A 14,879-nucleotide genomic window follows, 5' to 3' on the forward strand; every position below is an offset into this window, starting at 1 on the left:
GGCCCAGTTATAACAAGCTTTATTAACCAGACAGATAGAAATATACATAGAGTAGTTAGAGAGAATGGCTGAGGGGCTCGCCCCAGGTGATCAGCTGAATGACCCAGTTAGAGCCCTCGAATGCTGTCGGGAGGAGCCCTTTATAGTGAAAAAGGGGGAGGAGGGGGGACCCATTTGATAGGTCAAATGGGTGGGGGGGGACACAGGATAGGAGACAAAGGGGAGGGGAATGTCTTTACATGAGAGTTGGGGAATTAATATATTATTCCACAGCCGCCAAGGCTGTCGGCCTTGTGATCACTTGTGTCCAGGGTACCTCAGGCGGGGGAAACATGGCCGCTGGTTGGGGGCCTCGCCACAGCCGCTGGCGAGGCCGCGCCCTCACCTCTGACTGCGCCGTGTGAGGCGGTGTGGGGCCTAGGTCAAAAACCGCCTGCGCTCCTGCGGAAAGACCAAAGTCCCTCTGCGGAGAAGGGAGCCCTGAGGAGGGAAAAACCTTCTCTCCTCCTCAAGGGGAGACTGATCCAACCAAAGATGTCTGTAAACAAGCGTTGACAGCATCCTAGCCCTCCCTGCGGTTACAGCTTGCGGCTAGGTCAAAAGCTAATAACCTCAAAACCTTGCGAGATGTTTCGACGTCGGCTGGCCCTAAGGCCCCACCACCCGACACCATTTTTGACAGAAAAAACAGCAATTCGAACAATGTTGCTAGTCGCTGCTAATTCTATACCGCGGTGGTATAGGCTTTAACAGCCCACCAGCCACCTGCCGGGCCGACTCGCCTCATGGCGTCGGCCGGGCGGGACACCGTTCCATCATGTCAGAGGCAAAGGACTGGTGCCACCTGCTTCACAAGCACGGAGCACCAGTGGTGGCTGCAGACAAAAGACTACTACTAGTGAAGCACTGCCTCACCAGTAGGCATGCAGCAACCTCCACTGTGGTGTACACCCATGAAGGGTTAAATGAATAAATGAACGAAAACTCCACTAACACACTGCAGAATGGGCTAGCCCATGCACACAATTGTTAAGGGGATGCAGACCAGAGAAAACACCAGTCCCGCATACAATTCATAGATTCACAAAAAGCACACCAGCCATGAGCCTCAGCCCATCCACCCATGAAAATGGTAAACAAGCCCCCGTCAAAAGCCCCAACATTAGACACCGATTGACCGTCAGCATGAATGGTTAAGAGGAGGGAAGACCTTTTAGTAAAGACAGCCCTCGGCGGGGAACAAAGAACGGCGACCCAGCATTGTAGCATTAGCATTAGGATAGTTGGGAAAACACCCAAAACAGAGTCATGACGACCATGTTTTCCCAAATATCCTGCCCCTCGCGCCAATACATCACACAGCTGTCTCACGGGACAACGAGCAGTATTACTCATGCTAGCATCAATGCCTGACAACGCAGGCCTACCTGTGCGCGACGTAGCTCGACTGCTAACCGTCGCGCGACGTCCCTCGATCCGCTGTCACGAGATGAGGAACCCCAGGACAGGCCCGATGCGCTGTTAGGATGTGCCGAGAAGATTCCAGGGGCTGGTGAACCTCCGGCGAAAACCCAACATTGTGTAATTTCTCCCTGCGTTTCATAACAACTAGTTCACGGAGTGCACTGCAACGTCTGTGTTGGAAACAAAAAAGAGGAAGGTAGAGTGTGACCATGTCCGGCGTCATATAGCAGGACGCGGGGGCGTGGCCTGGTCACGTGCATGGAGTGCAATTGTTTGTTCGTGAGCACAGTAGGTCAGTGGCGGCTCTGCCACTAGGGGCGCAAGGGCGCAGACCCACCTGCTGTTAAATCACAGAAGAAGAAAATAAAACTTTTTAGTTTTTTGTTTTATAGCCCTATAAATAATATAAACATGTTTAAAATGAATAATATTTACTCATTTTAAGTATGTTTGTATTTCCAATGCACAATATAACGTTATTATCTCAAATAAAAAAAACACTCGTTTTCCTGAGCAGGAAGTGACATCACGTTTTTTTAATTTTTTCGTATTTCTCGGCCCGGGCTAGACGCGATAGCGCTCTGAGTGCGCGTCACAGTTTGATCGCTGTATCCGTCACAGCCAATCAGTGCATAACGCGTTGTGCGTTGAAATATGACTATTATGTTGGAATCCGGGCGCGATTTGAAGCGGTCTAGCCAGTAGCGTCAAGAATTTCTGTAGCCACATTTCGCGGAGACGCTCTCTGATTGGCCGACGCCAGTATTTTTTTCCGTAGCAGAATTTCACAGAGACGATCTCTGATTGGCCGAATCCAATTTCTAATGTTCCAATTCTAGCTTATTCCTACGTTGGTTCCTAGGTTGGTTCTAGGTTGTTTGTCTTAGAGCGTGCCGTGACTGCAAGTTCTTTAGACTGTTAAGCTTAGGCACTCTTTCAAAGTTGGTTAAGGTTAGAGTTTGTCTTAGAGCATGGCGATAGAACGCCAGGTAGTTTGCAGTCTGTTCGAGCGGAAATGGACAAAGGAATGAAGTACTTGTGACTGTTGTGTGGTGCTGCTAACAAGCTAACACTTGGCTAACAAGCTATATGGCGGATGCAGTCTGGACACAGTGGACAGTGGTCTGGAATACATCAACAGTGATACACTACTTTATCAAGGCAAGCCCTCCTGCCCTGGACGTGTCAACTAAACAGTGAGTCTCTCTCTCTCTCTCTCTCTCTCTCTCTCTCTCTCTCTCTCGCGTTTGGATTGAAAATACGTGGATTATGGCGTGTTCAATATCGTCTATGTTTGAATGAATGAATGAATGAGAACTTTATTAACAGATTGCAGAATGGGTACAATACAGTACGGCTCAATACACACAATTGTTAAGGGGATGCAGACCAGAGAAAGACGTTTGTCTTGTTTACATCAGGGTCCCAGATTTTCGATTCATATCGATAGTTTAATAGCTAGCCTTGGCTCGTTTAACAATATGCAAAATATGTGTACAGCCCTGTACTCATACTGAAGTTATTCTTGGTATATAATAGGTCTGATTGTGTAACGAATCGATTCCACGTCGCGCTGTGTGTGAGAGAGAGAAGGAGAGAGGGAGAGATCTGCCTGTGTTTGGAGACGGGGCGAGTTTTGTTTCTAACTTTTCTATTTATATATTGTGTTTCAAGTTGTGAATTAGAGTCTAGACCAGAGTTTCCGTTAGCCGGTAATTACCGGTATTTGACTGGCAAAATATGTTGAAGTCCGAATATTTAAATATCTCCGGTCATAATGTCCGGTGGAAATAATTCCTCTAAGCACAATTTTATTATTTGAATTGTATTAAAATAGGCTAAAATTAAATAGCCTATGCGATGAACGAAACAATCATTACATTTGTTTCATTGTGCTTCGCTCTAATAAAGCGCGGATGGCGCCGCTCGGATGTGAATATTTTTTTTTCTTTTTTTGAGCCTGTCTGGCCACCATAATAACGACAAACAGCTATACGAGCGAGAGAGAGAGATGGCCAAACAAGCTAAACCTAACAAATATTTCATGAAACCAAGCACAAGCAGGTCTAATAATAATGACATTGACAACGAAGATGAGTCTTCTGAAGTCACAGAGACCGCCGATGCTCCCGCGGAAAATAAACAAATGTCGAGCGTTCAGGCGAGTGGAAAGTTAAATTCTCCTGGCTGAGATACGACATTATAGTCTAGTAGTCTAGCGTCTATGATGTACGAGAGATAACATTGATTGAACGTACACAAAGTACACTTTATTGATTGAACAACAAAGAGCATCCCCAGTCTGCTGCTACCGTTGCGAGCCTCGCAGAAGTCCACCTGTTCCAATGCAATGGGGATCTAGTCGCAGGTACAAAACGGATAGGCAGAAAGAGACGGGGTGAGTAAGTGTTGACATTTTTTAATCATAATGCAACTGTTGGTTGACTGCCGTGTCACATAGTAATGCATATAATTGATTATAACTAAATGTAGGCTATAATGAAATCAACAAACGCATTACGAGCATGTGGCTCGTCCTCTCGCTCTCTGCATGCAAACGAGGCAATGTGATGATCAACTACAGTTTGCTGTGTGTGAAGTTGAACATTATGATATGTGTGACGTGTCTGATACAACGAGGTGAAGCGATGTCGACTCGAGATTCATTTGGGGGTGCGTGTGACAGCTGCTGCAGTGCGAGCCTGCGCGGGAGCTTGATGCTGGATCAGCGTATCGCACTAACTTGGGAGGCGAGAGATAGTAATTTGATTCTGCAAATCAATTTCTCATTCTTCGCTTGATGTAATTAATACAAATGTCCAATATAACGGAATTCGTTAGCTCATAAAAATGTGATTATAACAGACTGCTGTTTAAAACTCTGACCGGAATTTCAGGAATATGTCCAGGGATAGAAATCTTGCAGGACACTCAGACCGGCACGAATATGTTCTAACGGAAACGCTGGTCTAGACTATACTTTATTTGACTGGTTGTGTGTTGTTGTAGTAACAGCTGAGCGACTTGTTCATAAGAGCCGATTCATTGCCGTGAGCGTGAGTCGAATCGCTCACGTCTTGCCATGAGTCTGTTGCGTGGTACTGTACATGTTTGCAAAATGTTTGGTATAGCGCCCCTAGTGGCGAAGCACCCACCGGCCGCCACTGCAGTAGGTGCTAGGAGATAAGAGATATCTCATAATGGCAAAGTGCGAGACGCGATGACCAGTATGATAATATAACAGCTTTTTCAAGCTTTGCACCTTGGGCATGGCATGGTCTACACTACAGGACCATATCCACTTAGATACCCTGGTCTCTCTCGGCGAATTTAAATCTGTATTACATAACTTCCTACAAGAAGAATGTCGCTGCTTTCTGTAGTCGGATCCCAACTAGAAAACTACTAAATTACTGTATTGGGGTGGGAATCGCCAGAGACCTCGCGATACGATACTATCGCGATACTTGACGCGATACTCGATATATAGCGAATATTGCGATTATTATTGTATTTTTTTGCAAATTTTTTTTTATTGCAGAACATGGTATTTTCTCAAGCAGACAGATGTAAACACTGTAATCTGTGTTGCATGTACCTGACAAACTGAACTGTTTGTATTATATTATAGTCATATTCCAACTTAACTGAATGCACATGTGTGTGTGTGGACTACTGTACTATTACAGGTATTGAAATGAACAATGCAACTTCCTTATAAAAAAAAAAATATATATATATTTTTTTATGAATAATTGAATATCGATACTTGGCGTCCCTGTATCGATACAGTATCGCCACGCAAAGTATCGCGATACTACTACGTATCGATTCCCCCCCCCACCTATTACCCTGTATTTTACTGTCATACACGTTTACTATTATGTAGACTATTCTGTTTTGTGTTTTTGTGTTTACATGATGTATTGTATACATGCACTTTTATTATGTTCTTGTGTGATGTATCGCACATTTGATTGCTGTCTGATATATTGCAATGTTATTGCTGTCATCTTGGCCAGGTCTCCCTTGCAAAAGAGATCTTGTATCTCAATGGGACTTCCTGGTTCAATAAAGGTTAAATAAAAAAGCACATTGGATCACACCTCTGTATGAAATGTGCTATATGAATGAAGCTTGATTGATTGATTACTGATGGATTGATCAACTGATTGACAGATCGCTCGACTTCAACCACAGCCTTCCTACTGTACAAGCAGCCGAGTCATCGAGGGCTTTCACAGCTGAATGAAAGGTTTGTTTGTAAACGTCTCCCATCCACCCGGCGTCCAATCACAGTTCAGACGGGCTGGGGAGGTGCACTCTGTCACACCCCAAACGCAACGCAAGGTAATGCAATCTAAGCATTATGAATCACTCAGGAAATGAACGCTTGTCCTCTGCTTCTCCTCAAGCAGGAGTGCTGACTAAAGACTTTGCCTCTAATATATGATACACTTATGACTTAGAGCCGGGCCCGGACCCGCCCGAGCGCACGGCACATGTGATGGAGTCAGGCCTCCCCGGACCCGCCCGAGCGCACGGCACACGTGATGGAGTCAGGCCTCCCCGGACCCGCCCGAGCGCACGGCACACGTGATGGAGTCAGGCTTCCCCGGACCCGCCCGAGCACACGGAACACGTGATGGAGTCAGGCTTCCCCGGACCCGCCCGAGCGCACAGAACACGTGATGGAGTCAGGCTTCCCACAGACACTGCAAGATGAAATTCAAGTACTTTCTTAAGCACTATTTTTCATTTGAACACTTTCAGCGCCACGCTTAATCTCCATCTCTGCCGCTAGAAGGCCAGTTTAATATAGTCATTTCCGCTGTGTTTCACGATGTTTGCAGAGCTGTGTGTGTGTTCTGTATTATAGCTGTGGAGACAATGGTGTGGCTCATTTGACAGACACTACTTGTAGTCCAACATGGAAAAAAAGAGTTTGTTTCTACACACTGTAGTTTGTAGTTTATTACACGCTAAACATCGCACATTTCCAAGATAATCCAGTCTTATTCCATAGATCGCGAGATAAAACGCAACGATAAAACGAAAAGATTTGCAATAAGCCCGAATCGTTCTGGTTGATTCCCTGAAACCCCAAATACTCCCAAATCAAAAAGGTATATAACATGTACATATGTACCTTCACAAAATCATCAGGGGGGGGGGGGGGTTTATCTCAAAACTGTGATCGTGTTTGCAGATCATGTTTTACGTCCGGTAAAACACAGAACTGTAATTGTTAGAAAAACACGTTTCAGGTTCGGTAAAATAGACATAGAATATACCTTACCAAGATTTGATCACAAAAAAAGAATATACCTCACCTTAGCCAGAAGGTATTCCAAAAAGAATAATTCCAAGTGATCGCATCGCCATCGCGATTACCAGTGTCTATACACGCTTCGATGGTAAAATACGCTTAAACAACGGAATTTCGAGGCGATCAATGTGAATCTCTGTTCAAGCAGGAGGAGGAGCCTTACAAAAAAAAAGGGAAGACGTGTATCCACGCCAATACAATTCCAGTTCAGACACAGACGATACTGCCACCTGGTGATATTCGATCAGCATTGCAATTCCAATGTATACAAACGAGCCAGGGACGGCTAGAATGATCCGGATGATGATTTAGAACGGGGATCAGAGGAAAAAGATCAAAGGATCTAAAAACGAGTTTACCCGTTATTGGCGCTCAACGCTTGTCGGCCAATATCGAGTATACTAAATCCAATATTAAAATCAATTTCCGACAATTAGTTACTCTTTAAATAAAAAAAAATGTATTTCTTGATTCAGAAATGTTTTATCATGGATGAACAAAACTTTCAATGCAAATGGTTGATTTGAATTTCAAGGACTTTTTAAGCACTGTTTTCAAGGAATTCCAGGCCTTTTGTCAAAAATCAAGCACTTTAAGCACTACAAAGAACCTTGTGCGAGCCTTGTGGAGTGCTGCTACACGGGGTCCAGCTGCCGTAGGAAGCAGCGTTTGCGTCGTACATGAATGTTGGGGGGGGGGGATTGGCGCTGCGTTGCGCTGCAAAAATCCGCCCGGCGAAAGCAGAACGGCTTGACGGCGCTGAGGTTTGCTCCGAGGCAGCTTACAACCCCTTTCATCGTCTATGAAACCCACAGTCATACTTTTTGATTCATGCGCTGTTTAACCGAAAGACGAGAAGCATAAAGAGGTCTTTAAAGGCCGTAAGGAGATTAAGACGAGCTCGGAGAGAAGAGTCCGATAAGCTCCACTGTATCTGCTGCCTCTGCCTCCCCTCGTTTCTCTGTCCGGATTCAATTAAGAGGTACACCAAGCCATTACTGCTCCTTTTAGCCCTAACCTGCTGATACTAGATTCTAATCGGCCACTATCATCTCAGAAGGGCTATTAAAGTGGAGTGAACCCTGGGAGCTAGTGTGCATGATGTACACACATACACACGCAAGCATGCTGTCAAACACACCCACCCACACCCACCCACACCCACGCACAATCCGCGTGTACAGCGTGGCACAGGTACATGGACCGACACACCACACACACACACACAACAACCACACCGAGTGGCACATACACGCCTTCTCGTTTGGATTTTGAGGGCCATTAGTCGCCATAGTGACAGAGACTAAGGTTAAGCAGATGAGATGCTGTGCAAATCACTGCTACATAGGGACTTATTGCCCATCCTTTTAATGAAAACACTTGGGGGCGTCTGATTCCAGGAGGGAGAGCCGTTTTAGGCAGATTACATTACTGACGCCAGAGACACAAGGAAGTGGCTGCCATTAAAAGGACCCCAATTAAAAGGGAAATATAAGCACATAATTAATTTCATGTGGATTGGGATCATTCGTACACAGAGTGCATCTGAGTCAAAACAAAACACAGCTGAGAAAACGCCCTGGCCGCTATCCAGGAAGCACAGAGGGCGCCTGCCCTAAAGCTGCCTTCCAGGACACTAAGCACGCCTGCCCTAAAGCTGCCTTCCAGGACACTAAGCACGCCTGCCCTAAAGCTGCCTTCCAGGACACTAAGCACGCCTGCCCTAAAGCTGCCTTCCAGGACACTAAGCACGCCTGCCCTAAAGCTGCCTTCCAGGACACTAAGCACGCCTGCCCTAAAGCTGCCTTCCAGGACACTAAGCACGCCTGCCCTAAAGCTGCCTTCCAGGACACTAAGCACGCCTGCCCTAAAGCTGCCTTCCAGGACACTAAGCATGCCTGCCCTAAATTAGGTTGTTATCCCCGCAGAGCTCTCTCTCAGCTGAAGACTTGTTTGTCCAAAGCTTAATCCATGTTTCCATGACTTACAGCTGTCAGATAGAAGCATGTTGCCCCTATAAGAGCAACGACAGCCTCTCAGGGGGTAACTGATAGACGCTGCCGTGGACTTCTTTGATTTCGATCACTGTACATGCATCACCAATTAAGGGTATTAGATCACTACATCCCCCCCCCCCTCCCCCTGTCGCAAATGGATAGTTACACTCAATCACTATCAAGTATTGAGTTACTTACTTACATTATCGCGGGCCGCATCAAGTACATGGAAACCCAATCTAGTCATAATAAATGCCCGGTACTTGAGTGGAAATGCCAAGGTGCTTATTTTCGGTGGCACAAAAACGTGGAGCAGATCATGGCGAGGGCCGAGGCGTATCCCTTCGTCCGTTATCGCGGGCGCTCCAAACCTGATCTGAGGTCAGAGCGGATCGACTGCAGGCTTTGACACGGGGCGTAGAATTACCCAGACACCTGGTGTTAGACGTAGCTTGTTATACTGTAATGGCTGTTAGGGGCCTCTTGTATATTACAACTAATACTGATTGCGTAATTTCCAATAGAAGGGGAAATGGCCGCAGGCTTTTAGCAGTGTGGCACAAGATTAAAATCCAAATCCTTTTAGAAAAATTAATGTGCAAACAAAGTCTACTGTTCTCTGTATATCATGTCAGCGAAGCCATGAGGAATGGCGGGAAAAAAAAACCTTTCAGCTCCGAAGAAAAGGGTTTGGCGGTGGAAATGTTGCAGCGCTTATGGCAGATGAGTGATGCTTCTGTCTTGGGTAGAAAGTTGTTACTTATCGGGGGTTATGGGTCATAACTCACTGTTTTGTGGCACTGGCAACGTTAATCTTGAGACGCTGAGTCACGATTTGATTAAGTGTTGTTTGCGAGGTATGAGAAATCCCATTGACAGGGGAACCCATGAGGGCATCGATATGTTAGGGATAAATCTGAAACGCAGGAGTTTCACGGTGACTATAAAATTCGACAAGGACCCCGACAACTTCAACCGTTGGCCTACTGTCGTTTTGATTGCCTTAAAAATGGGATGAAAGCGGTATTCAAGTTGTCCTTTTCTTGAGCATTGTTACGTTGATGTCGTTTGTGACTTTAAAAGCACTAAAACCACTTCAAAACTCAACCAAACTCAATTTAATAAGATTTTATATATATATATATATAAAAAGGAGAATTCCACTCTGGCTCTCTCTCTCTCTCTCGTATTTGTAGATAGGTTGCTTTACTGCAGAGTGAAATGAGCTCACAGCTACCTCTGTACATATTGTCAGGCCAGAGATATACAGCCCTAAGCTACAAGCTCCGGCTTCCTGCTTCAGAAAGGACCACACTGAGCGAAATTAGGCTGTCATTATGACGTTTAGCTCTACCAAATTAGCACCTTCCGCTGCTAATGTTTCCACACAGAGACCACTTTGGCCAGTGAGAATTAATCACTTACGCCTCAATCTGGTTAATTAGTTTAATGTTGCTCTGCGGTGGGATTTCCCCTTTAAATCTGGCTCCCTTCATAAAGGGTTTGAGATGACATTTTAAAGAAGTACTCTGCAAAAACAAGATAAGATAAGATATTCCTTTATTGATCCCTTTGGGGAAGATTTTGGGGGGAAAACTCAATTGAAGAGCTCTTTGCTTTCCTTGTTTTTTCCCTTCCTTTTACATATAAGATAAGATAAGATAATATAATATAATATAAGTTAGATAAGATAAGATATTCCTTTATTGATCCCTTTTGAGGAAATTCGGGCGTCATAGCAGCATGGGGGAGGGGGAGGGGCGGTACAGGTAGCCGGTAGGGGGCGACAGTGGCTCGGGAGGTAGAGCAGTTGTCCGGCAATCCGGAGGTTCCCGGTTTAATTCCCGCTCCTCCCGGGCAGCGTGCCGATGTGTCCTTGAGCAAGACACTTAACCCCTAATTGCTCCTGATGAGCAGGTTGGCACCTTGCATGGTTGCCTCCGCCGTCGGTGTGTGAATGTGTGAGTGAATGGGTAAAATGTGAGTAACAAATTGTAAAGCGCTTTGGATAAAAGCGCTATATAAAAAAGCAGCCATTTACCATTTACAGGTATGGGCAGGGTAATAGTAGAATTACATAAATATAGGCAATCAAATTTGATCGGAATATAAAAATTCGAGGGGGGAAAAATGGACAAATGCCTTCTCCATATGCAAGAAGGAAGACATGGGAGAAGACGTTCTTCCACCGCCAACCGTCTGCTGGACACCGTCCCTCGTCTCTTGGATTTCCTCTCCCTCTCCCTCTCCATATTGGCCGCAGATCTATGGCCGAGTGGACGTGTGCTGATATGTTGACGGTATTATTACATCAATTATTTGGCGGTGGGGGAGGTCAGAGCCACGCCAGGTTCCTGTTTCCAGAGAGGCGTGCTTTGTGTCTACCCCCGGGCCGCAATTAAGACTAGCAGGGGAGCCCAGATTCAATCACATGGATCACTCCCGTCCAACAGAAAACGCGCTGTTCCAAACCTCGAGACATGACAGAGATATCAGAAATCATGCCCAAAGCTATTGCCTCTGATAACAAAAGCTTGAGTGACCGCGTGGCCAGACGGTGACCCCCAGTAATTATTCATTATACCATACGTACGGTCGAGGGGGTGGCTGTTCATCTTCATCATGCGTCAGACTGGCGCTAGAATGAATTAGCACGTTGTCTCGCTGTATGCGGTGATAGACTGCTAAACAGCACCGCTGTTGACGGCGTACAGTACATACCCTCGGAAGGCGTCCAGCGAGCAGAGACGCGTCTGTTTGGGCTTCTCACCGGCGGCTCCGCAGTCCTCCACTCCATCCTGGACACATTACAATCAACAGCCTGTAGATGTTTATTCTCAATAATATCCTGGTTATCCTTCATAATATTCAGTTCAAAGTGTGTATATAAAATATATATATATATATAAACTAGAGACTGCAGATCTTTGAAATTGTACAATTCATATAAAAATAACCTCATGCGATTGTGGTTTTTGCAAAAAGCGTGCAATCATTGTGCAAGGAATGCATTTCACAGTTTACAATTCCATTAAATCATAATATTGTTATTTCAAAAGCCGACTGCACTGTAACAGGATATCATTGAGAACGCCAAAGATTTAAAACAGCCAAAGATGTCATAATTCCCTGAATTGAAATAACGTCTCTGCGTCTTTCCACGCTGTAATGACTTGGCCTCCTCTCCTCTCACTGTTTACTGAAGAGCAGATTTGGATGGCCGAGGCCTGTTGCCCTCCCAGTTAAATTAGCCTGACTTGCTGGCCTCTCCACGCAGCAGTTTTAGAAGCCAGAGCAGGAAGACCCCGGCGCTAATATCTCATGATGGATCTGACTGCCAACAGGAGAGCATATGGGAGACAGAGACGTCCTGCATGGAGAGATGAGAAGAGCTATTCATGTCCACCAAAAATACACAGCAGCTCTCCACCATTAACCAGAGACAAGAGGACAGAGACGGCGTTTGATCCATCGGCCCCTACGTACCTAAGTCTGCTTTACAACAGGCTCTGCTAACATTTGTATCAATCATCCTATTAGCGTCTCCTAAACGGCTTGATGACCGGGAGTCTCAAAGCAATTTCAGAACGCCTCCCCGGGCTTTGTAGCTGGTCAATGGAATTATTCCAATGTATTCGCTGGATCAAAGCAATGTCAACGTTTGATTCCGATCAAGTTGGACAAAGAGTCTTTTTATGTGGGAGAGAAACGATAAAGGAAGGATGATGCATATTCAAGAGAAACAAACGACCAAGAAATACAGTGAAGACTGAAAAAAATAAACAGAGGCGGGTGTTGGGCTCCTTGGTGTGTCTTGGGAGGGCGAATAGTAAGACTGATTGAACATAGTTTGGCTACATGCCGAGACCTTCCAGCGAGAGCCAAAATTTACAAGCAATTGGCTTCTGGCAAGAGCTAATCTCTGGCCCTGCTGAGGAAATATCAAATTGAAACTTATAAAGAAAATGGTCTGATTTGATTGCCTCGGGCATTTGTGTTATCGTATTGTGGACGGTTCACATGCATCGTTCCTGATCGTGGACAGTAGTACAGTCTAACTTTGACAGGATCCACCCAAAGTTGAATAACAAGTGAAGCAGGACTGGAGTTAATACTTTCTGGAGCCTCTCCGTTCACAAAGAACAGGGGGTGAACTTTGTGTCGACCCAAAGTGATTTCCTAGGGAATTTATTGTACTCTTTTATTACCATATCTAACTTACTGTATAGAAACTTGGGGAAACACATACAAAACTAATCTGAATCCTATTATTATCTTACAGAAAAAGGCAATAAGGGTTATGAACAATGTTAGTTATCTCCATCCTACAAACACACTGTTTTTTGAACTAAGGGCATTATAGTTCCTTGACTTAGTTGACCTTAAAACAGCAGATAATTTTTAAAGCTACAAGTTATCAACTGCCAAGTAATTTACAAATTGTATTTAAAGAACGAGAGGTGAGGTATAATTTAAGAAGAGCACTCAATTTCAAACAGCCTAGAGCTCGAACCACACTTAAAAGTATGTCTGTGTCAGTTAAAGGAGTGAAACTCTGGAACAATCTACCGGATGAAATAAAAAACAGTATTTTTAAGTTTAAAAAGATGTTTAAAAACAGGGTTCTAGAATCTTATAGTAAAATTTAACCTGGAATCTGTTTTCTCTACCATGGAACTCGGGTATTGCAGATTAAGTATTGATTTTCCTATGTTGGCTTAATGTTCTTTTCGGGGACGTTTTTTGTTGATTGTTGATTTTTTGTTTGTTTGTTTTATTTTGCAAACTAACTTTTTTTGTTCTTTTCGGGATCGTTTTTTGTTGATTGTTGATTTTTTTGTTTGTTTGTTTTATTTTGCAAACTTTAACTTTTTTTGAATTTGTTTTTGAATTAGGGGTGGGTTGTTCTATAAGCATTTTGGCTTCAAACCTATAATTTTCGCTTGTTTATTTGTAAACATTTAGAACAATTATTTGTTTATTGTTTATTTATTAGTAAACATTCGAAATAAAGAATTCATTCATTCATTCATAGGGTCATAGGGATATTTCTCTGGTTCAGACTTCATTTGGGTCGAGCTCCACAGATTTTGCCTCCCGTTGGGCCTATTGTAAATGGAGTCACTCCAAAAAGCACCTCTCGAATACAATTTTGACCAAGGGAATCCCAACCTGAGCATGACATAAGGGCACAATGGCCGTCGTGTGAATATGATCAATACCCGTAGATCGGCTTTTTGTTTTTGTGCCAGGGTGATTTTATCTTTTAGTGAAAGACTGATGAAATGTTCATACTTACAATATCCACTGAACTCTGTGAGCCTTGGCAGCAAACAGTCTTGATAAACTGTGCTGTACAGCGCCTCCTATCATAGGGGACATTTAAGTATATAAATATTGACTATCCTAGACCAAAGGAATAATAACACGTATTCATTCTTGAATTGAATGTAATTCCTCTTATAACTATATCAGGTGATGATGATGATGTTGATGAAATGAGTGATAATATTCCTATTGAGTATAATGCAAACAAAAAAGGATTATACCTGTAGATGTATGGCGCCACAACAAACAACAGAGCGATAAGGGCCAGCAAAAGAGCAGCAATCACAAGAGCTGTAGAAAAAAAAATAGAGTGGAAAAAAGAAAAGAAAAAGCTATTGTTTACAAGTGGGTATATTGTGTAATTGCCTTCTGGCCCCCTCATTGGACCAGACCGGGTATCCAGGCAGCATTGAGAGCTACGTCACAGTCTGTCTGGACGTCTGTGTCAGGAGCCTTGTACCTTTGTATCAGGATGGGATCTGACTGAGGATAAGAGGACTGATAACCACCCCCGGCCACTCCAACTGTATGCTTTCTGTTGTTTGCCCCAGGCCTCCCCTGTGACTCTCAGTCACCCAACCCCCGTGTCATAGGGGATCCCTCAAGTGACAAACAGGGCACTAATGAAAGAAAAAAAACTCCCGGCCCAATCCATCACACGGCGGTCAGTCATGCGGTAATCTAACCCTCGGGGGATTCAAGAGGGACAGTGAGGCTACATTGGACACAGGAAAACAAAGATGGAGGACTGGACGATGGCC

The 14,879-nt window shown here is 44.5% G+C and overlaps 1 protein-coding gene across 1 annotated transcript in view; it reads right to left on the reverse strand.

Annotated features, from left to right (window-relative positions):
- LOC311234614 (heparan-alpha-glucosaminide N-acetyltransferase) overlaps window positions 1-14,879 on the reverse strand; it is a gene marked incomplete at both ends in the record, with an annotated part of 120,112 nt that overhangs the window by 83,639 nt on the left and 21,594 nt on the right. The window contains 3 exons of the mRNA XM_084321861.1: window positions 11,512-11,588; window positions 14,090-14,156; window positions 14,340-14,409. Of these exons, the coding sequence (XP_084177987.1) occupies window positions 11,512-11,588; window positions 14,090-14,156; window positions 14,340-14,409 (214 nt within the window). The remainder of the gene's footprint in view (window positions 1-11,511; window positions 11,589-14,089; window positions 14,157-14,339; window positions 14,410-14,879) is intronic.

Source organism: Notolepis coatsorum, assembly GCF_963971535.1.
Source record: "Notolepis coatsorum genome assembly, chromosome: 9".
Taxonomy (NCBI): domain Eukaryota; kingdom Metazoa; phylum Chordata; class Actinopteri; order Aulopiformes; family Paralepididae; genus Notolepis; species Notolepis coatsorum.